Source organism: Diabrotica virgifera, chromosome 3 (genome assembly GCF_917563875.1).
Source record: "Diabrotica virgifera virgifera chromosome 3, PGI_DIABVI_V3a".
In the NCBI taxonomy this organism is placed as follows: domain Eukaryota; kingdom Metazoa; phylum Arthropoda; class Insecta; order Coleoptera; family Chrysomelidae; genus Diabrotica; species Diabrotica virgifera.
Genome location: NC_065445.1, coordinates 218,543,081 through 218,566,048, shown reverse-complemented (window position 1 = coordinate 218,566,048; position 22,968 = coordinate 218,543,081). Strand labels below are relative to the sequence as shown.

At 32.6% G+C, this 22,968-nt stretch overlaps 2 protein-coding genes across 2 annotated transcripts in view; one reads left to right on the top strand and one right to left on the bottom strand.

The window, feature by feature from the left end:
• LOC114331342 (hydrocephalus-inducing protein-like) overlaps nt 1–22,968 on the top strand; it is a 691,883-nt gene that overhangs the window by 15,258 nt on the left and 653,657 nt on the right. Inside the window, exons 3-6 of the mRNA XM_050647266.1 lie at nt 5,513–5,714; nt 13,909–14,073; nt 17,249–17,502; nt 18,982–19,212. Of these exons, the coding sequence (XP_050503223.1) occupies nt 5,513–5,714; nt 13,909–14,073; nt 17,249–17,502; nt 18,982–19,212 (852 nt within the window). The remainder of the gene's footprint in view (nt 1–5,512; nt 5,715–13,908; nt 14,074–17,248; nt 17,503–18,981; nt 19,213–22,968) is intronic.
• The window catches only part of LOC114331344 (uncharacterized), a 215,110-nt gene that overhangs the window by 149,149 nt on the left and 42,993 nt on the right, over nt 1–22,968 (bottom strand). The gene's annotated exons all lie outside the window — the stretch shown is intronic.

Genomic DNA, 22,968 nt, shown 5'->3' with positions numbered 1-22,968 from the left:
TTACGCATAGTAAAGCTGCTACAGTTGTCCTCCTCTTCCGTGCCTATCTTCACACTGAATGGCATCATATATTTTCGATACAATGTGTTAGAAAGAGATGCAGCAAACCAGTCCATGAGATCTTGTCGTCAGGAAGCGCGGAAGGTAGGCTCCCTCTATGTTAATATATACCTCTATGATTAAAGTATATATTTAGGTTAGCAAAATAAATATATGTATTTAGTTGACATAACACGTAAAAAATATTGTTAAAATAATTTTTATACGTAAGTTAATTATTATAATCAACTATTCTAAATGGGAAATAAGCCACAATTTAACTAAAAAAATGATTTTATTAACGTTTCGACGTCCAAATCGGATGTCATTGTCAAAATACAAAAATTAGTCAGATTAAATAAATTATTAGAAAAATTTTTTACTAAGCAACAACATTTTTGTTGAATTTAATAATATTTTGTATTTTGACAACGACGTCCGATTTAGACGTCGAAACGTTAATACAATCATTTTTTGGTTAAATTGTGGCTTAGTTCCCATTTAGAATAGTTGATTACAAAAATGCCACAAGGATAATAGCTTCAGAACATGTTAATTATTATTGTGAAAGCTTTAGGTCTTCTTTTTATTTTAATCTTTTACGGTAATACATACTATTTCATTTATAACTAAAAAAATATATAATAATTTATAGTCTCGTATCTTTTTCGTACTGTTTTAAAATGTTCTTAAACTCATTAAAAGAACTAAATAATTGTCCACACTCCGTAGTTAATTTAAAAACAAACACTAAACAAATAAAAAATAAGAAATCACTGACACTCTAACTTTTTTATTTGCGTACACGGTAACGTATACCTAGACACAACCTTATATTTAGGTATATTCTTCTTCTCCTTCTTTAGTTTATTGGCCTCGACCTACTTGGGTATTTGGCAAGCTCATCGTCGTGGAATAAGTCAAAAATATTTATATTCTAATGACATTTATCGTATGTCATTGTAATAATATATACCTTTGTTAAAATTGTAGTTTTATACTGTTTTTGAAGGAAAGGAACGAAGGTTTACTATTGAAAATAAAACCATTTTGTAAAAGTACGAATTTTTCTATGAATAGTTCAAACGATCAAAAACACTTGTAACGTCACATAAATGTATTTTCTACTGACGTTTATAACGTCTAATTTAAAATTCTGTTTACTTTATTGGAAAAATGTAAATGTAAAACCAAGTGACGTCACGAAGCGTTTTGGACCACCTGTTTTAATTTGAATTTTTAATCGTCTTTAGGGGCCAAACGAAAGACAAACAAAACTTTTTTATCTTTGATACATGTTTTAAATTATGTTGTGTTGTGATTTATAACATTTTTTTCGAATTTAAAAATTTATGCAAGTTCCCTATTGTAAAGTTGTCAAAAATTTAATTGAATGTGTATTTTTTTCGGCGAGTACCTACTCAAATCTATGTATTCAGGCTTAAATAATGGGAAACGATGCAGTTTATAAAATATACCTACAAGATATACATACACTTGCCAAAGTAGCATCCAAATTTATGCTCCAAAATTTTTTTCCAAAAAAATGTTATTGATTTTTTAGAATAACTTCGTTAATATATCAGATTCGTCCAAAAACATTTGAACGGTACTTTCAATGACTATAACATCGTATTAATTCTTAATCTTTTAAATTCTTTATTTTTTAAAAGATAAATAAAGGTTAAAGGGCCCTGATTACATGGTCCTCACAGTCAAATTTAGGATTAAAACGTTTCTATAGTCCGTCTCACCTTGACTTTACAGTATAAGGAACGTACATTCTTTCACGGTTTTTGCTCTAAATTTTAAAGAACCACTTCGATTGACATGAAATTTGGCATACATATAGCTTACATGTCAAAGAAAAAAGTGATATTGTGCCGGTGTGTGCTTTTGCCCTGGGGGTGACTCTCACCCCCTCTTGGTGGTGAAAAAATATATGTCAAAAATAAGTCCGGAAATGGGTAAACTGACTAATTTTCAGTAACGTTTGTTCTATAGAGCTTTTTCGCCAAGTCAACACTTTTAGAGTTATTTGCGAGTGAATATGTTCATTTTTCAACAAAATAACCACATTTTTAGACGGTTTTTCGCAAATAACTCAAAAAGTAAGTATTTTGTCGAAAAAAATGTTCTCAGAAAAAATATAGCCTATAAAAAAGTAAAAAAATGGTGTACGCGTTAGGTCTCTGGATCTCGTAGAACCAGAGTTATAGCCAATGAAAAATAGATTCATATTCACAAAATTTCAAATAGAATATTTCGACGTGAAATATCCAAAAAATTAAGCACTTTTTGGGGAAAACCCATTATAACTTTTTTAAAGTGTTTGAAAAAGCTTTATTTTAGTTTTTACAAAAAATTTCTAGCATTGAATTTAAGCAAGTTACGCTCAAAATAATGTTGGTCCCTTTTGCTTTGGCAAAAAAAATCGGGAAGACCACTCCCTAATTAGCAACTTAAATGAAATTAATCGTTACCGCTCCACAAATTATTTTACTTATGTTGTGTTTATATGATTTGTAAGTTTCATCAATTCAAAGTGCTTATTTTTAAAAAAATTTGGTTTCAAAGTAAAATTTTTAAAAATTTTAATTTTGAAAAATATCCGAAATATTTGAAAAAATTGTTAGAGATACCAAAAATCTCGAAAAACAAAAAAGTCAGCATTGCTTTTCTGAATATCATGTATTTTTTTGTTTTTCTCTTAGACAAAAATTGATTAAGATTTGGTGTTTTTAAATTTGCATACATTCGTGATCAGTGACTCGTTCAAACCCTTTTAACTACAGCCCTTTCAATAATAAGGACTTTGAACCGATGAAACTTACAGATCATATAAACAATTCATACACGAGTCAAGAAACTTGTGAAGTCGTAACGATTAAGTTCATTTCAGATACTAATTAGGGGGTGATTTTCTTGATTTTTTTACCAAAACAAAAAGGGATTAACTTTATTTTGAGCGTATCTTGTTTACTTTTGATGCTAGAAATTTTTTTTATAAAACAAAAATGAAGCTTTTCTTAAACACTTTAAATAAGTTGTTATGAGTTTTCCCCGAAATGTGCTTCATTTGTGGTTATTTCACGTTAAAGTATTGCATTTGGAATTTGACGAATATGAATCTATTTTTCATTAGCTATAACTCTGCTTCTACTAGGTATAGAGACGTGATATATACACCACTTTCTAAAATTTTTTACAGGCTATATTTTTGCTCAGAATGTTTTTTCGACAAAATACTTACTATAGTATTTTTACTACAACAGCGATATTACTTATGTCAAAATTTTTGACGTAAGAGAACTGTCAAAACATTAGAATGTGACTTTTCATTATAAACATGTTTATTATAAACATGGCAATAATGAAACGTCACATTCTAATGTTTTGACAGTTCTCCTACGTTAAAAATTTTTACCTACGTAATATCGCTTTTGTAGTAAAAATACTATATTTGAGTTATTTGCGAAAAACCGTCTAAAAGCGTGGTTATTTTGTTAAAAAAATGAACATATTCACTGCCAAATAACTCGAAAAGTATTGACTTAGTGAAAAAACTCTATAGAACAAAAGTTACTTAAAATTAGCCAGTATATCCATTTCCTGACTTACTTTGGACGAATATTTTTTCACCCACAAGAGGGGGTGAAAACCACCCCCAGGGTAAAAGCACATATGGGCACAATATCACTTTTTTTCTTTGACTTGTTAGCTATGTGTATGCCAAATTTCATGTCAATCCAAGCGGTTCTTTAAAATTTAGAGATTTTGCAATATTTTATCGTTAAAGAACGGACTATTATAGAGTTTTAGCGCCGTGATGGTTTTATCAAAAAGAATTTGTAATCGAATATTAGAGAGATTAAATTCAAACTGTTTTAGAAAGGCAATCTCCAATTTTAGGATTCATATGCGTTTAAGTTTATTTAATATACTATAGTTATTACGCATATGAATCCTAAAAATATAGATTGCCTTTCTAAAACAGTTTTATTTAATTTCTACTGTTCGATTACAATTTTTTTTGATAAAATGGGCATCATCGCGCTAAAAACTTTCATAAGGACTGCATTGTCTATGTTCCTTATACTGTAAAGTCAAGGTGAGACGGACTATATCCCACTTATTTTTATCTTAAAAAATAATAAAAAAAGTTAAATCTTTGTTAAAAAACTTAATTTTGGTCTCTGTCATTTTTTATATCGAGCATTTTTGGAGTTATTATCAAAAGAAAAAAATGAAATTATCGAAACTTTGAAAAATTCTGATTTGCTTAAATCATATTTTTACATAAAAAATATGCGTTTAAAACCGGTCAAAATTTTGAACTCATTACTTATGCTAAAATAAAGGAAGTCTTATAGGGATTACTATAAATTTGAATTTTTGTAAATATGTTTTATTTTTCACTTTTCCCTAAACAATCGAAAGGGTCCTCTTATTTTCATCATAACTTGCTTAATTTTGATACTATTAACTTCTTTTGGAACTCATTTCATAGGCATTTCTGAGTACTTTGCCAATTGTTTAGTTTAGTAAGTATGTATATTTTATAAAATAAATCCTTTTCCAGGTATTTAAGCTTGAATATTAGATTTGAGTACAGTGAAACACCGATAAGTCGGCCTCCGATATCCGAAAGTCCGGCTAACCCGGACCGATTTTCATCAGACAAAACAAACATTTTTTCACTTTGACTGATTTTTTTGCCAAGAAATAAACAATACTGTATAAACTTTACTTAATGTAGATGTATTGTGCATTAAATATTTCATGTTTTTGAAATTATAATGTGTATTTGATTATTGTTTATATGTATTTTATTGATTTTACCATATTCTCCGGCTAACCTGGATTTTCGATAACCCGGATCGGCCGCGGTCCCGATTAATCCTACTTATCGAGGTTCCACTGTACCTACTAGCAAAAAAAATATAATTACCTATTACCCGCTTTGAATTAACACTAAAAGGTTTTTCAATTAAAACTTTTTTTCGGATTTTTTATTACTTTCGATTTAGGTAATATCTTTTTTTGTAAAAAATAATGGATTTGTAATTATTTATGAAAAACCGTTTAAAACATGCATTTTTCATGAAACATTAAAATCTTTAGTTGTTATTAACTCAAAAAGTATTGCTGTATTTTAATAACTTTATATGTATAACAAATTTTGGTTAGAATCTATCCCTATTATCGATTTGTGGGATTATTTTAATAAAACAATTTTCATATCCGAAAAGGGTGGCACTCACCACTTTTAGTAAAAAGGGGTGAAAAGGGTAAATGCGCAAGTTGGCACCATGTAACTTTTTTTTTGAGTTACCCTTTAACCATTAACCAATGTTCATGAAAATCGATGGAGATTCAACGAAATTGGAGGTGAAAACCTACAGTGACTGTACTAAAAAGCAAATTTTTTCGATTTATTGTTTAAATTTCAATTTATTATGATTCTTTTTAGACTTCGAGGAATTTGAAGATTTCTGGCATAAATTCTCCTTATTTTGATGTGATTCAACCAGGTGTAGAATGTGATTATATAAAAGTGGCCCCTGGTGTGAACTTTGTTATCACTGTTATATTTAAACCAACGGATATAAGAGATTATTTCACTGAGCTGGTTTGTACCACAAACGAAGAAACCTTTATTTTTCCTGTTTATGGTTTGTAAAAATTTCAACCAATATTGTAATATTTTTTTCTTTATACGCAGTGAGTGCGCAGACTGCAGACTTTTTAGTCGGCAGATAGTTTAGTCGGCTTCTTAATAAGTAAAGAGAGGTATGCAGATGCGCACACTACGCCGATTCACCGATGCGTAATGCATATCTCTCTGTACTGATTAAGAAGCCGACTAAACTATCGGCCGACTAAAAAGTCTGCAGTCTGCGCACTCACTAGCAGTGTTCGCGCAGTACATTTCGAACGTATTCAGAGTAAGTTCGGGATTAGTTTCCAATGCGCAGGCGTCAACGTAAACTTATCCTGGACATGCTCAGGATTTTTCGCTCCGCGAACAATTTTCGGATTCGTAATGTAATGACGGGTTGCATACATTAAGGTAAGAGAAGGAAACCTTTTGTTGTCCCTTTCTTATTTCGAAATCAATGTCAAAAAAATGCAAATGCAACAAATTTGTATGTCAAGTCAACAAAGAGAAAAAAGCAACAGGCAAAAGATTAACTTTCTATTCATCAATGCCTTTCTTAGAAGTTAGAAATTTGATTAGCGTCTTTCTTTATTATTTCCACATTATTTCGATAATTTGGTATTTCCACATTTTTGTAGAGAGTAAAAGATTGTTATGTATTACTTGGAAATGGCATATTTAGATATAAAAATTACCTTTAACTTCCTGGAGGTTTAACATTATCTGAAGGAAGGAATAATTTAGTGAAGCAATCATTTCCAATTTTGATATAATATATGAATTGAATTTGATAGGTTGTGGCATTGTGTTGTGGTTTATTACACCACAAAAATAATGAAATATAACAAGACACAAGAAATAGTTTCAGAATAAGTTTGATGTGTTGTTTATGTTTCATTATATTCAATAAGAGACTAATTTAACTCATAAATTAAACTGAAAAATAAACCACAAGAATATGTAGGTACTTATAAGCTCATCTAGATAGAAAAAATTAAGTAAAAACAGAGTACAATTTATTGTAATACATACTACCGTAATAGATAATTATCGAATATCGAATGAAAATAATACTAGAAACGGTACCTACTTATTTATAAACATACTAATGGAAAACATTGACAAACACAACTAAAAAAGCTTTAATATAAAAAATATTAAAATTTGTTTGAAGAATATTTAAATGATACAACACTTTACATAATTTTAAAACTTTAAAAACCAGAATTTACATCTACAAGTTGTTTAACAAAACAATATTTTAGGTTAAGAATTGGAAGGAGTAAGAACAGAATGTCAAGAAATTCTTCCCAAATATTTTGTGCGCCTGTGCGAACTTAAAATCCGAAACAAAATCCTCAAACGTCGAGAGCGTATCCCGGACACGTTCAGGATCTTTTTTCTGTACTGCGCGAACACCGAATTAAAAATCCGGAGGGTGTTCAGAGGGAAAGATTTGAACTCCGCGAACGCTCGATTTTGTAATGCGCAGGCGTTCTCCTTCTGGGTATACCCAGGACGTACAGCGCGATCAAAACTTATAGCTGAAGATCTAAGAAATGGTAAGAGAGATGGTACAGGAACTCGTTGTGGCTGCAGAAAATGCGGGTTTAAATATACCTAAACATCTCGAAAACAAAAATAATGACAAATTTGTTACCCAACCAGAACATCAGCATTTATGGACAAGAAATAAAACTCTTAGGTAAATATAAATATCTGGGACATGAAATTATGATTGGCAGGGATAATCAGACCCATGAACTGAGGAGAAAAATCAGTCTTGGTTGGGCAGCATAGCATATGGAAAGCTGAGAGAAACTTGTAAAAGGAGGCTGCCCACATGCCCGAAGAGAAAAGTATTTGATCAATGCGTCCTTCCATTGTTGACATGCGGGGCAGAAACACTTACCTTAACAAAAGCCTCGGCTACCAAATTGAGAGTCTCGGTAGGAAGAATGGGACGATCCATGTTAGGAATAACTCTGGAATCAGGAGAAGAACCAAGGTGACTAACGTCATCAAAAGGATAGCCAAGATAGAACGACAAATGGCGATGGATATAGAGGTCATTGGAACGGAGACCAAGGGAAGACAAGAGAAGCGTCCGACGACCACCTACACGATGGAATGACGGTTTGAGAAAGCTAAATAAAAACGATATGAGCGGCGCAGGATAGGCAGGGTTGGAAACACGAGGTGGAGGCCTATGTTCAGCAGTGGACTTTTTTCTCAGAGTATAGGTTGAACAGCAGTGGTGATAGTGTACATCCCTGTCAGCCCCACATTTGGTTTTGATATCGTCGGATTCTCCTGCCTCTGTACGGATAGATGTTTGATTCCAGTTAGGTTACCTTTAACAATCTATGATGGGAGACATTGAGGTTATCCGTTATTAGCATGCAATCGTAGTCAGTGTAGTCGATGAAGAAACAATGGTCTTGGAAAATATGTATTTAAAACCTCCTAGAATACTGTAGGGCACGAACACCAGTTCCTTAAGTGCGTAGGCGCAAAGTTTCGGCCAATGCTTTTTAAATACATTTATTTTTTTCGAATCCTGAAAAACATACATATTTTTTGAAAAACGACCCCGCAACACTCCTTATGGAAAAGTGGTCCCGGTCAAATTTAACGAAAGTTTGGTCGATGATACATCTCGATGTGTAGATTAAAAAAGTCCATGGGACCTGGGTCTGAATAACTACTATTCTCGAGCTACAGCCTTTTGAAGTTATAGGATTCGAGTGCTCCGGTTTGGTTTACGTTAAGTGCACTAATTCACGGTCAAGTGAACGAAAATATTTATTACTGGAAGAAGAGAGACTCATTTTCTTCAAGCATACTTGCGTCTTGTATATGAATTCATGGTCAAAAATAAATGCATCGTATTTTAGTCTTCAGGAAACCTCCAAAAAGTCCTCAGAAAAATAAAGAAGTGCGATATAAAATGTGCCACTAGAGCGATGTAAGAATTATCATGTTTTCATGAACGCTTCACAGTTATGCAATACCAGCAAAACTGCAGTTCCGCCTTATCTTTAGAATACTACTGAACAGTGGCGGATCTAAGGGGGAATGGGGTAATTCCACCCGTAAAATATTCCAGAATTAAAGAAAAAAATTGTTCTTCATTTAACGAGAATGAACGAGATTGACCCGTCAAAGCACATGTATAACCGCAAAGACCGGATGGCGTGAGGAAAATACGTAGGAATGGCAGCTAATTCTTGAACAGGCCGAGGTCCACCAGGCGTTCTAGAGGGTAAGATCCCATTTTAACAGTCCCCGTTTCAGCGGTTCTCGATTCCACCGACCCTTTTCAGCAGTCCCCGGTTCAGCGGTACCCATTTCAGCAGTCCCCGTTTCGGCGGTTCTCGATTCCACCGACCCTTTTCAGCAGTCCCCGGTTCAGCGGTACCCATTTCAGCAGTCCCCGTTTCGGCGGTTCTCGATTCCACCGACCCTTTTCAGCAGTCCCCGGTTCAGCGGTACCCATTTCAGCAGTCCCCGTTTCGGCGGTTCTCGATTCCACCGACCCTTTTCAGCAGTCCCCGGTTCAGCGGTACCCATTTCAGCAGTCCCCGTTTCGGCGGTTCTCGATTCCACCGACCCTTTTCAGCAGTCCCCGGTTCAGCGGTACCCATTTCAGCAGTCCCCGTTTGGCGGTTCTCGATTCCACCGACCCGTTTCAGCGGCGTTTGGTTCTGCAGCATGCCGTTTGAGAGGCATCGTTCAGGAAAATGAGTAAAAACAGGACCCTCTTGGGGACAGTAGTTTTAACAATAAAAAATGAACATATAAAATTATTTTTTCTTTTTTTATATGCATTTTTTCATCAGATTTTCATTGAACCTACATACAAGCACGGAGCATAAAAAATATCTAAGTTATTCTAATTGTTTATAAGCTAAAAAGTCAGGTCTTTTTCAAACAGTTTTTTTAATAACAATTTCAATAAAATGTTAAAATTTTTTTAATACGTCTTAAAATTAAAGTCTCAAATAATCGACTGCGATCTGCTAAATATCTCACAGAGTCCCTGTAGGGCAAGAACAGTTGTATAAACAATTGCTCTCTGGGATAAACAAATTGAATAACTTATAAACTATTTGGTCGATCTGGTTGAAATTTAGCACACTTAAATAACTCATTAATTGACATAATTTAAAGTCATTAAATTTTACGTCATTGTGCAAAAAATAAAGTTATTAATATTTATAATTTACTGCAAAAATGAGGGTTTTTTGCAATTATCTCGGTCAATTGTTTATATATTACAATATGCTTACCACCAAATTAAAGAACTTTTTAAGATCTACATTTATTTGAAACATTTTTCTCTAAAATGTACAAGAAACGTTTTATAGTCAAAAAACTGCTTTTTCATTCTTTGCAATTGTTTAAAAAAAAAAAGCAAAAACAGCTGTACGTCTTCACGGAATTATCATCAGTTATCCCTCATCTAACGTTTAAAACTTTGAAAACCCTGTAGAACATTTTTACCTGAAATCGATTATTTTTTTCCCTATTAACTGGGGTATATACCAGATACTTAGATATTACCTGTATATTTTCAAACAAGAATAGGTTAAAATATAATATCCTACAATAAAACTAATTACTTATCATTGTCATATTATTATTTTCTTATCGAGACCGCTCTATTGGGGACCGCGATTATGGGGACCGCTAAATCGGGCACCGCTGAATCGGGGTATCGCTGAAACTGGGACCGCTGTATTGAGACCGCTCAATCGGGGACCGCGCTTATGGGCACCGCTGAATAGGGGTGAAACCTTCTAGAGCCAGTGATGATGAACTTTTTAATACAAAATATTGTACAGTGGAAGGTGCTACAGCTGAAGATGCTCAACAATTATTACAGATATTATTAATTCCTAATGTTGTACAAGATAGAGTTGAGACTGATAATCTGATTACAAGAAATCAAATTAAACTGGCACCGTTAAATACAAGATAAAATAATTAGAGACAATGACGGAGAGTTTCAAATTGATGAGAATATATGGATGAACCGGGATTCATAAGAGAATATTTTCCAGGTTTCGGCAAGCTACAAAACACCAAATATTCATTTCCTACACGGATGATGAAGATGAGCCTACAGAAGAACCGATTAGCGGGTACTATTTATCGTACCTGTCAATCTGGTGCGAGAGCTGTAAGTACTTGTGCTCATATAATCAGTGTGTTACTGTTTTTACGCTTTGAAAGACATCAACCTAATGTTAAATATTCTGATAGGTCGTTAGTTAACACGACATATGATGCATCTAACCGAAATCAGCAAAATATTAACGTACAGATAGTCGAAGATGACTTAACAACCCGATTTTTCCATAGACAATTGTAATTAATATTTAGCAAGTAACTACTATAAATGGAAAATAAGCCACGATTTAACTAAAAAATGATTTTATTAACGTTTCAACGTCCACATTGGACGTCGTTGTCAAAATAAAATATTTTTTTTAGTTAAATTGTAGCTTATTTTCCATTTAGAATGTTTAATTACAAAAATGCCCGAAATAAATAGCTTCAGAACAACATTAATATTTAGCGTTTACTGACTACCAGGTACTTTGTTTTTTCGTATTCAGATCAAGTCCATGTTCTCTACTTGACTTATATCTCATTTGCGGGACAAGTTTTATGTCAGCTAATGTATTTTTTATGTTTCGACACCTTTTTCTTAGTTCTGGATCGTGTTACGGGGGAATTCCTCCATTCCCCCTCCTAGATCCGCCACTGTTCAGTATTTTTCTAAAGATAGGGCGGAACTGCAGCTTTTCTGGTATTGCATAACTGTAAAGCATTCATAGACCAGTAAGCATTTGCGAAAAAACGTCTATTTTTGGATGTGAGAGGTGGCATTCGGATTTTTGCAGATAAAGTTAGGTGACACCTTCAGTAATAATAATTGACTTATGCTCCTTCTCAAATATGCCCAGAACATTAATAAAAAAATTAAAACATTTAAAAATTTCAAAAAACATCGATTTTTTCTGCTTTCTTTGCTTATAACTTTAAAACGATTCGTTTTGGAACAAAGTCGTAGAGAAATAAAATAAAGATAATTGAATTTTGTATGATACACGACTGGTAAAAAATATCTTAAGGTATTACCTTTTCTGCAATATAGCAATAAATACAAAATAAGGGGGCAAAATAAGTTTGTTGTTTTTCAATATTTTTTAACCACTTTGGTGGCACTTAGAGCCTTAGTAATTCACTTAGGAAATTCTTTGTAACATACTTAAATCGTGTACCAAATTTCATTAAAATCGACGTAATAAATTTTGCATAATAAATTTGCAATCTAAATGTTTTTAAAAAAGTTCAAATTTTTTAAAATCTTTTTGAACAAAAAGTAGACCATTTAGAAGTTGGCTAATTTTTTTAAATATAAAAAGGTGCTCTATCTATCTAATACACTTTACAGAATTAAAATCGGATTATTTAAGGGGCCCCAGCAATGTTTTAAATTTATAAACAAATTTTTGGCTTATAAACAAATAGCTTTGTTTAATAATAAAAAAATTAATTTTTAGCAATGCAAATAATTAAAACCGGTATAATTTGACTTAAACTTTCAAATGCTGTCAGCAGAATTGCTATTTTATTTTTTAATCAAACCTTATTCGCGTTCAAAAATTGCAATTTCTCGATTTTTTGAAAGTTCCACCGCGTCTATCTCGAAAACTATGCAGCCTACGAAAAAACTTGTAAGAATATTTTTTGCTTAGAATTATCCAAGAAATACAAAAAAAAATTTGTTTTGCGAAAAATCGATTTTATGTAATTCCTCAAGTTCTTTGTCATGTTCAAAAACAATCTTACCGACATCCCAACTGTTACCCAAAAAATTCGTGTTCTACGGGTCAAAATACATAAAAAACTTCCAAGTTCCAAGTGTAACCTAAGTGATGGAAAATCATTGAATAAAGACAGGCTTGTTTTGCCCCCTTATTTTATATTTATTGCTATTTTGAAGCAAGGGTGATAAATTAAGACATTTTTAATCAATCGCATCTGATAGAAAATTTAATTATCTTTGTTTTATTCATATAGGACTTTGTTCTAAAATGAATAGTTTTTAAGTTATAAGAAAAAAAAGTAGAAAAAAAAACACGAAATTTTTTAAAATTTTTAAATATTTTTTTTTATTAATGTTCCGGGCATATTTGAGAAGGAGTATAAATCAATTATTATCAACGAAGTTGTCACCTAACTTTATTCGCAAAAATCTGAATGCCACCTCTCACATCCACCTAAAAACAGATCCTTACTGGTCTATCATGAAAACATGATAATTCTTACATCGCTCTAGTAGCACATTTTATATCACACTTCTTTAGTTTTCTGAGGAATTTTCGGAGGTTTCCTGAAGACTAAAATACGATGCATCTATTTTTGACCATGAATTCATATACAAGACGCATGAAGAAATTGAGTGTGCATGGAGAAAATGAGTTTATCTTCTTCCAATAATAAATATTTTCGTTCACTTGACCGTGAATTAGTGCACTTAACGTAAACCGAGCACTTAAATCCAATAACTTCAAAAAGCTGTAGCTCGAGAATACTAGTTATTCAGACCCAGGTCCCATGGACTTTTTTAATCTACACATCGAGAAGTATCATTGACCAAACTTTCGTTAAATTTGACCGGAACCACTTTTCCGGGTTACGGAGTGTTACGGGGTCCTTTAAACGCAAAATGAAAGATTATATTATTACAGAGGGCCAAAAGTCCCATAGAATAAACAAAAAGTTTCTTTTGAATGAGTTATTTAAAATTAAAAACACTCAATTTTCTCTTTTTTACTCCTGTAACTTATTAAAATAAATATTATATAAGTTTTCAGGGACGTTTGACCCTCGGTAATAATGTAATCTTTCATTCTGCTTTTAAAATTGTCCAAAAATATTTATTAGTTTTTCAGGATTCGAAAAAAAAAAGAATGCACTTAAAAAGCATTGGCCGAAATTTTGCGCCTACTCTCTTAAGGAACTGGAGAAGGGCTTAGGAAGTTTTAAATACATTTGAAATATTTTCCAAGATCATTGTTTTTTTCATCGACTACTTTTAATTTGCTCAATTATACCATCGCCTGCTATAAATAATTTTTGAAACATAATTTTTATAATACGTTTTGTTATAATAATATAAAAAATTGTAGCTATTGGTAATCGTCCCTTGTTGCATTTGCCAGATGAGATACATATGAGTCCTACTGCTCTGAGAGTAACTTCAGAGAAAACTATATTACTACATAATTATGGTAAACTGAAAGCTTTTTATGTGACCTCAATTAGTGAACCGTTTAGAGTTGTTCCAGCTAAAGGTAAAACCCATAAAATTTTTGTCTTTTAATTTTTTGTTTTAATTTTACAAATTGTTTTATACACACACCTCTATCAGACGCTTTTTGTTTAGCCCTATATACACCTTTTCACTATTCGTTTTAGACAAGGCGGAAACGGCGGGCCCGTTGGGAAAAATATTCCCATGAGATATTTTTGCATAATCACATTCGTGAGACGTCCCAGAATAAGGTTCAAGAAGTCGCCCACGAGAAAAGTGGGCCAATTTTTTTTTAACAATTTTTTTTAATCAATTTGCAAAAATCAGTATTTTTGGCCCGGACTAATTTTTTTTAGGTTTTTTGGACCATTATGGACAAAAAAGGTCTCTTATAATTTTTCTATAAAGTTGATCTTTTTCGAGTTATAAGCAAGTTAAAATTTGAAAAACGCGAAAATGGCCATTTTTAAGACTTAATGACTCGGTCAAAAATTATTATTTTGAAAGTCAGAAAGTGACTAAATCAAAGTTTACAAGTCGCCGTTACATGATCCTGAAGAAATCTGTGTCATTAATTTACTACTAAGCTGTTATTTTTAATTAATAACAATGAGTGGTTGTATCGTATTGACGCTGCTGTAAATGTGAGTGCGAGTAAGATGCACAATTGGACTGCTGGAATAGCTTCTCTCTCGCACTCAGCATTTACAGCCCCGCACACGTGCATGGTGCTTATTATTATTACTTAAAAATAACAGCTTAGTAATAAAATAATGTAGTAATAACAAAAATTTCTTCAGGATCTTGTAGGGGGGGCTTTAAACTTTGATTTAGTCATATATTGACTTTCATAATAATAACTTTTAACCGAGTTATTAAGCCTTGAAAATCTCCATTTTTCGTTTTTTCCAATTTTAAATTGCTTATAAGTCGAAAACGATCAACTTTAGAGAAAAATTATAAGAGACCTTTTTTGTCCAGAATGGTCCAAAAAATTAAAGATAAAATTGTTCGGGCCAAAAATATTGATTCTTGCAATTTGATTAAAAAAAAATTGTTAAAAAAAAATTGGCCCACTTTTCACTTAAGCGACTTCTTGAACCTTATTCTGGGATATCTCACGAATGTGATTATGCAAAAAAATCTCATGGGAATATTTTTCCCTTCGAACCCGCCGTTTTCGCCTTGTCTATTTGTTTCTTTTTCGATTTTACATTGTTACAGGTTGTAATAGTCTTTTAATTTTATTATTCTTTATTTTGAGTGTATACTGGACAATTTTGTACTTATGAATGAATAATAATTTTATATTTAATTACGTGGCTAAAGGTTATAAACCAAGGCCAGAAGCAGAACAAAAAAAAAAAGGTCCGAATATAGGTCGATCTGTACCCATCTGCTTGCCAGATAAAATATTTTTTTTATTAAATTTCATACATAGGCGAATATTTCTAGCATGGGTTGCCTATCAAAATCGTGTAATAGCAGTCCTTAAGGGGGACCGTATGGGTTGAAATCAATATTTCAAGCACATTTTTTTGAATGCATGGTAGAATTATTTTATTTTTAAATGAAATTGGCATATTCAGGACAATTTATAGATTATTCAAGAAAAAATTTAAGGAAAAATATTGAAAAATAAGCCAACTGTGGCAAATTTTTGAAGACACCTCAAAATATAATAATTTTGCAGTGAACATCAGAACTTATGATTGGATCATAGTAAAAAAAATTGAAACAGATTTTATTAGCTAATGAGTTTCTCGAGGAAACACTGTCGAGTTTCTTTTTAGTTTTATCGACTTTTGACTTTTTGATATCACTCAGAGGTCAAAACAACGATTTTTTTTGCAAAAAGGGTGAAAATCAACATATTTATTATTGTTAAACAAAGAATAAGCATAAAACAAAAAAGATCTCGACACTGTTACCTCAAGGAATGTCTAAAGAAAATATATACAAAATTTCAGGTGGATTGGTCAAGTAGTAGTTTTTGAGTTACAATGTCTAGAACCTTTGAAAAAAGCAGTTTTGAGGAAAAAACATTTTAAGTATTGTCAACTGTTATTTTCAATTTCTTTTTTGTCTGTCAAATTATAAAATGTCTAGTAAATGTAAAATGTGTAGTACTTCTTCATTGGTGACTTTGTCTCTCCATGGTATCTTCAGGATCCTTCTGTACAACCATAGCTCAAAAGCCTGAAGTTTCGATATAGTTTCCGCCTTCAATATCCACGTTTCTACTCCGTATAGAAGCACTGAGTACACGTAACATTTAAGAAGCCTTATTTTTGTTTTTAGAGTGATGTCATGGCTCTTGAACACAGAGCTCATAGTCAAGAATGCACTCTTTGCCTTTCCGATGCGACAACAAGATTCAATTCTATAATTATGCTCCCCCCACCACTTTTTACTATTTTCTCACTTAACTCGGAAAATATCAAACGCATGAAAAAATTGTTAAAAAGAAATGGTAGGAAATCATATTTGGAACAAGTTTAGTTAAAAATGGGGAAGATATTAAACAAAAACAATGGCTATAAAATCAATCAGTGTCTTACGCTGGCTCCATTACCGCATACGTACTACCTTAAATATTAACTTTAGCAAAAAAAATGAAAGAGATCAAAATTGTGTAGAATTTAATTCTCTCTATTTTTGTATAGGAGCATTTTTGTCGTCGAACTAATAATAAACGAGATACCTAATTCAATAACTGTCACTATTTTCCGCCATAACTCGGAAAATATCGACGGCACGAAAAAATTGTAATAACAGAAATTATAGACAACCACAATTTTGGTTCTTATACTTTTTGTCGAAAAGTTGAAAAAGGCGGAGATATTGAGCAAAAACGGTTCTCGTTTAAAATCAAGATGGCGGCTAACGCAACGACGGAATTCAGTCGAGATTTTAAATTTACACTACTATTGACCCCCCTAAAGATTAGAGAAATAAAATTTGGAGCAACTCCTAATGCAAGGTTAGGCCTGTTATTCATCTAACCCGACTGGACTACTGCTTCATCTTGGATTCTGAGCTCCATGATCGTTAAGTAAATTTTGATCATTACTGTTGTATTGTCACATACTATAGTGAAAAAGTCGTATTAGTAGTCCTTTCCCAGTCCATTTTATTTGAGTTTATTTTGAGTTATCCAAAATAAAACTTTTTAAGAAAAATATATCCATTTTATTATTGCTGTTTCATTACAGGTTGTTTAGAACCAAATGCAGTTATAGAATTAGACATCCAATGTACTCCCAAGACCAATACAAATTGTATAAGAAATGACCTAATTATACATTGCGGTGATCTAGAGGTAAAAGTTCCTGTAACTTGTATGCTGCAACCTGCTGATGTCTACTTCTTACAAAAATCAGTAGAATTTTCAGAAATTTTCGTGGGATTACAATATAATAAAACGATAACTCTCTGTAACAAAAGTCCCTTTACATTACAATTTCAGGTAAGAATAATAAGAAAAAAAATCGTGTACTTTCTTACACACTTTTCGATAAAAACATCATTCAGAAGCCTATTTCACTTTTTTGTGACTACTAGACCTTCCTATAATTACTTACTCTACAAAAGAAAAACGAAAATTTTTGGAAAAGTGGCGATTTATTTCTCAACATAGTCTCCTTTTCTCTCGATACACTTGACCCAGCGTTACTCCAACTTCTTTAACTGATCTGAAAAATGCGTTTTTTCGAAGTCTGGAAAGTAGGCTTTTGTGGCGGCGATAACTTCCTCAATGGACTTCAATTTCAGTTCGGGAGTGACTTTTTCAAGTTTGGAAACAAAATTAAGTCACACGGTGCCAAATCTGGAGAATGTGGTGGTTGGGGCAGTAGTTCGTAGCCTAATTTGACCAATTTAGCAGCCATGGCGACGGCAGTATTAACTATTTTTAATGGGAAATAAGCCACAATTTTACTAAAAAATGATTTTATTAACATTATTGCGAGTTAATAAAATCATTTTTTAGTAAAATTGTGGCTTGTTTCCCATTAAAAATAGTTAATTATAAAAATGCCACAAGGAAATAGCTTCAGAACAATTATTATGTTATTTTTTATTTGTGAAACCAAGTTGATTGTGTGTTACACTTGTATTTTTGTATTTGATTCTTAGTTTAATTTTTAAGTGATTTTTTAGTTTAATTAGTTGTTTAGTACTTCAATATATTATATCATAAAGTGAGTTCTTGTTTTTGTTTTAAGTAGCTTTCACTATTTATACACAAACAATACAGTAAGTACCAGGGAATGTTACCCTGCTAGGCCTTGATCCAGGGGCGTAAGTACGATGTTGTGATCTGTAGACCCCCTACCGGGGGTCTGGGAGTTAACCCCCCAGCAGAAGGGGGGTCCGGAAAAATGTTTGATAACCCCTTGAAAACGCATTTTAATGCATTCCATAAGTGGAGTAGCTTGGCATTTTAGGTTTTATTACGCCGAAATAACTAATTTGCTAAGTAATAACTTAAATTTTTATATTAAGGTCTTGGGGGCGGGACCTTAGCTTAGCTCAGGTCTCAGGGGCCCCTGTTCTGTTCCAATTGCATTTTAGTCAGGCTAATTTCCCAAGTGAAAAATTAAAACTTTATATTGAAGTCCAGGGTGCCCTTGTAAGGTATTTTTAAAATTGTGTCATTTGAAAATATTTCGTTGAGTCGTTTGAAAATATTTCGTTGGGATCGGCTTTTAAAATTGTACATATGTTTATTTTCCTTGTTAAAATCTATTCACGGCTAAAGAAACGGTGGCCCGTGCGGGGCCCCCCTAGGCCGGGGGACCCGGGTTAGTGAGTTATTCCTTAGCCCTAGTTATTCGGTTAATACGTTCGATTTCTAGTTCATTGCATGTACTTAGTCTAGATGTGTAGGTGTTTAATAATCTAGTATCTTCACACTTAATTAGTGTCTTTAATATTGAATTTCTAGTGGAAAAAATATGCAACAGATGTGCAAGAATTAGAACAAAGACAACGGTTTGTGGGCTATGTGAGGCACATCGTCGATATGGAAAAGGTAAAATCTACTAAATTAGAATATATGGACGCTATTGACCATGAAGGTCATTGGAATATATGTACAAGTGTTGAGAATAACTTAGAAGTGGAGGAAGAAATTGAATTTTTCTACAAAAGCGAAGTATTTAGTATACTTCCTATGGTAAGAATAACAAAATGAGGGAAAAAGAAAGAGTCTAACCGGTTAATGAAAAATGCCCCCAGCGATATTCCAAAAATAAAAATACCAGGTGGTTCTACATCAAAATGTCGCACCCGTAACCCCCAAAGAATTATATTTTAGATTTTTTAGAGCGATTTCGTGGGTACTGATCATGGTCAGGGTGGGTTCAAAACAAACAATGTAGGTAATCCAAGAAATGAAAAGAGTTAACATCAATATTTTAAACACACTATTAAAGAACTGGAAACTGGGAAAGCTGTAGGACCGGACGAAATACCGACAGAAATATTGCAACTTATAGCCGACTGCAATATACATGTAATTGTCGAATTATTTAATATCATATACAGAACAGGTATATTACCTAAAGAATGGTTTCTATCAACATTCGTTACTATACCGAAAAAGAGAAACGCCAGACAATGTTGCGAACACCGTACCATCAGTCTAATGTGCCACATACTCAAAGCATTTCTAAAGATTATTTATCGTACAATATACAAAAAGTTAGAACAAGCCATTGGACAAACTCAGTTCGGATTTAGAAATGCTCAAGGAACCAGAGAAGCATTATTTCCAGTAAATGTGTTAATACAGAGATGTTTAGATGTAAATCAGTAAATCTATGTCTGCCTCCTAGATTATAACAAGGCATTCGATACGGTGAAACACAATCCGTTAATAAAACTACTGAGAACAAAGAACATCGACACACGGGATATAAGAATAATAAATAATCTGTATTATAAACAAGAAGCTGTCATAAGAATAAATTTTTTACCATAACAAATGCTTAATGCCCAATGGGCAGATTGTTGTATTCAATGGAGTTAATAAAAAAAAACTAAACATAAAGAAAACGAAATTCTTGGTTATATCAAAGAAAAATATTAGAAACATCAACCTACACGTAAATAATAAGACGATAGAACGAGTTCAGAATTATAACTATTTAGGGACAAACATTAGTGAAACAAACGATTATACCAAAGAAATTCGAATTAGAATAGAAAAGGCTAGAAGTGCATTCACTAATATGAAACAAAAATATTATGTAGTAGAGACCTCAGCCTAAATATTAGAAAGCGAGTACTAAAATGTTATGTACTTTCTGTTCTTTTGTATGGCGTGAAGGCATGGGACTCTTAATAAACAATGCCTCAATAGATTGGAAGCATTTGAGGTGTTGACGTATCGAAGAATGCTGAGAATCTCCTCGACAGACAGAATAACCAATGAGGAAGTACTAAGGAGAATACAGAACAGCAGGGAGATACTGAATTCCATCAAAATAAGAAAACTTCAATACTTGCGTCATATAACACGTGATGACAGATATGAACTCCTAAATTATGCAGGGAAAGATTCAAGGAAGGCGCAGCATAAGTAGGAGAAAAATGTTCTGGCTGAGAAATCTCAGAGAATGGTAAGGATGCAGCTCAACTGAACTCTTTCGGGCTATAGTGTCAAAAGTGAGAATAGCAATGATGATTGCCAACTTTCATCGCAGAGATGGCACGTAAAGAAGAAGATCATGGTAGAAACTTCTCTTTTCTTCAACTTTGTAGGCTTTTTTATTTTCTAAAACAATGTTTTTTTTGAAATTTTTGGCGCGAAATTCAAATTTTTTTTGCTTTTAAAAATAGAATAGAATAGAATAGAAATATGCTTTATTGTCATGAAAAATTTTACAATTTTATCGACAAAGCTTATAAATAATCAAAAAAACAAAACAGTAACAATCCAATTTACTAAAATTACATAAATCGTCAATATATTTAAATAATAATAATAATGAAGTTAAAACAGAAATAATCAATTGCAAAAATTTAAATAAATTGCAAATGCATAGTGTACCTAATAATTAATAAAAAAAGTTTAAAAGTTAAAAAGTTAGCTGCTGCATATGACACCCAAATATAGATAAAAAAATAATAAAAGTACTACTTGTGCAAAGGGTACTGTAATTTCTTAGTTATTGACTAAAAAAATCTTCTACTGAATAATATGGTCTTTCAGACAGGTAGGCTTTTGTTAGTTTACGGAATTTGTGGAAAGATGGTGCAGATTTTATGTAGGGGGAGATGGTTGTACATTTTTTTTGCGGAATATAATATGGATTTCTTTACTAACTCCGAGGACGGGGTCGGCAAATAGACGTCAAACGTAGAACTTCTCGTGAAGTAGTCATGATTAGGTCTTGGTGGAAAGACATGTAGATGTTTACGAATTAAGCAAACAGTTTCTAAAATATACAAAGATGGAAGGGTTAAAATTCCGTGATCTTTGAAATAACTTCTGTAATGTGTTGTTCTTCTGAGGTCAAACAAATATCTTATTGCTCTTTTTTGTAATTTGAAAATAACATCGAATTGGGCAGCTGTACCAGAACCCCAAAAAGGAAGACCATAACGAAGATGTGACTCGAACAAAGAAAAATATGTTATTTTGGAAAATGCTAAATTGAGTTCATTCGAAACAGATCTTATAGCATAGCAAGCTGAAGAGAGTTTCTTCCGTAACAAATCGATATTGAGGGACTATTTAAGGTTGCTGTCTAAAAAAATACCAAGAAATTTTACAGAATCAACGGTACTGATCGGGCTGTTATTAAGAGGTAAGGGTTGAAGAGCTCCTTTATAAGACAATGCTACTGTTTTATCTACGTTAAACGAGAGTAAATTTGAGTCAGACCAGGTTTTTATTGTAAGTAGATCAGAAGTTATAGTAGCATGAAGAGTTGCAATATTTGAGTTGCTCCAAGTGATACTGGTATCATCAGCAAAAAGAAAGATTTTTCCATCGATTTTTAAATTAGTGATGTCATTAATAAAGATAAGGAAAAGTAGAGGACCCAATACTGAACCTTGAGGTACCCCACATACAATGTTTTTGAGACTAGAGTCTGTATCATTTGCTCTAACCAGTTGTTTCCTATCATCCAAGTAAGATTGGAACCAATCTAAAGAAATGCCTCGAATTCCGTAGAAATTTAGTTTTTTTATCAAAATGTTGTGATTTACACAATCAAAAGCTTTGGCGTAGTCACAATAAACGGTGGCAGTGTGAAGATTATTGTTCAGTGCTTGATAAACCTCATGTAGTACAGAAATGTGTAGTACAGTATTTAAAAAGCCGAACGGATTTTGTGATAAAATGTTGTTTTCAACTAGAAAGGACATAAGTCGGGCTTTTATGAGTCTCTCAATAATTGTGGAGAGTACCGGTAGTAGTGCAATAGGTCTATAATTGCAGGTATTAGATATTTCACCACCCTTATGAAGAGGGATAATGATGGCTGTCTTAAGGCACTCTGGAAATTTACCTTTCTCAAAAGTATCATTAATTAGTGAGATGAGGACTTCTAACACATTTTCTGGAAGATTAGAAAAAATTTTTATCGATAGACCATCAGTACTACAGGAAGATTTGCTTTTGATACTATTGATTGTTTGGCTCAGTTCAGATTTATCGACTGGTTTTATAAAGAATGAATTCGAGACCTTTCTTGAATTAGGGAGATAGGAAATTGGATCTTGTTGTGGCAAAATAGTTAATGTAATATTTTTACTCACATTAACAAAGTATTCATTTAGATTTTCAGGGTCTGGAAGGGAAAATGTTTGAGCAGTGTGGGTTTTATTTCGAAGATCGTTTATTATGGACCAAGTTTCTTTTGCAACACATTTGGAGCTTCCCAGACGGTTCTGGTAGTAGACTTTTTTAGCTGATTTT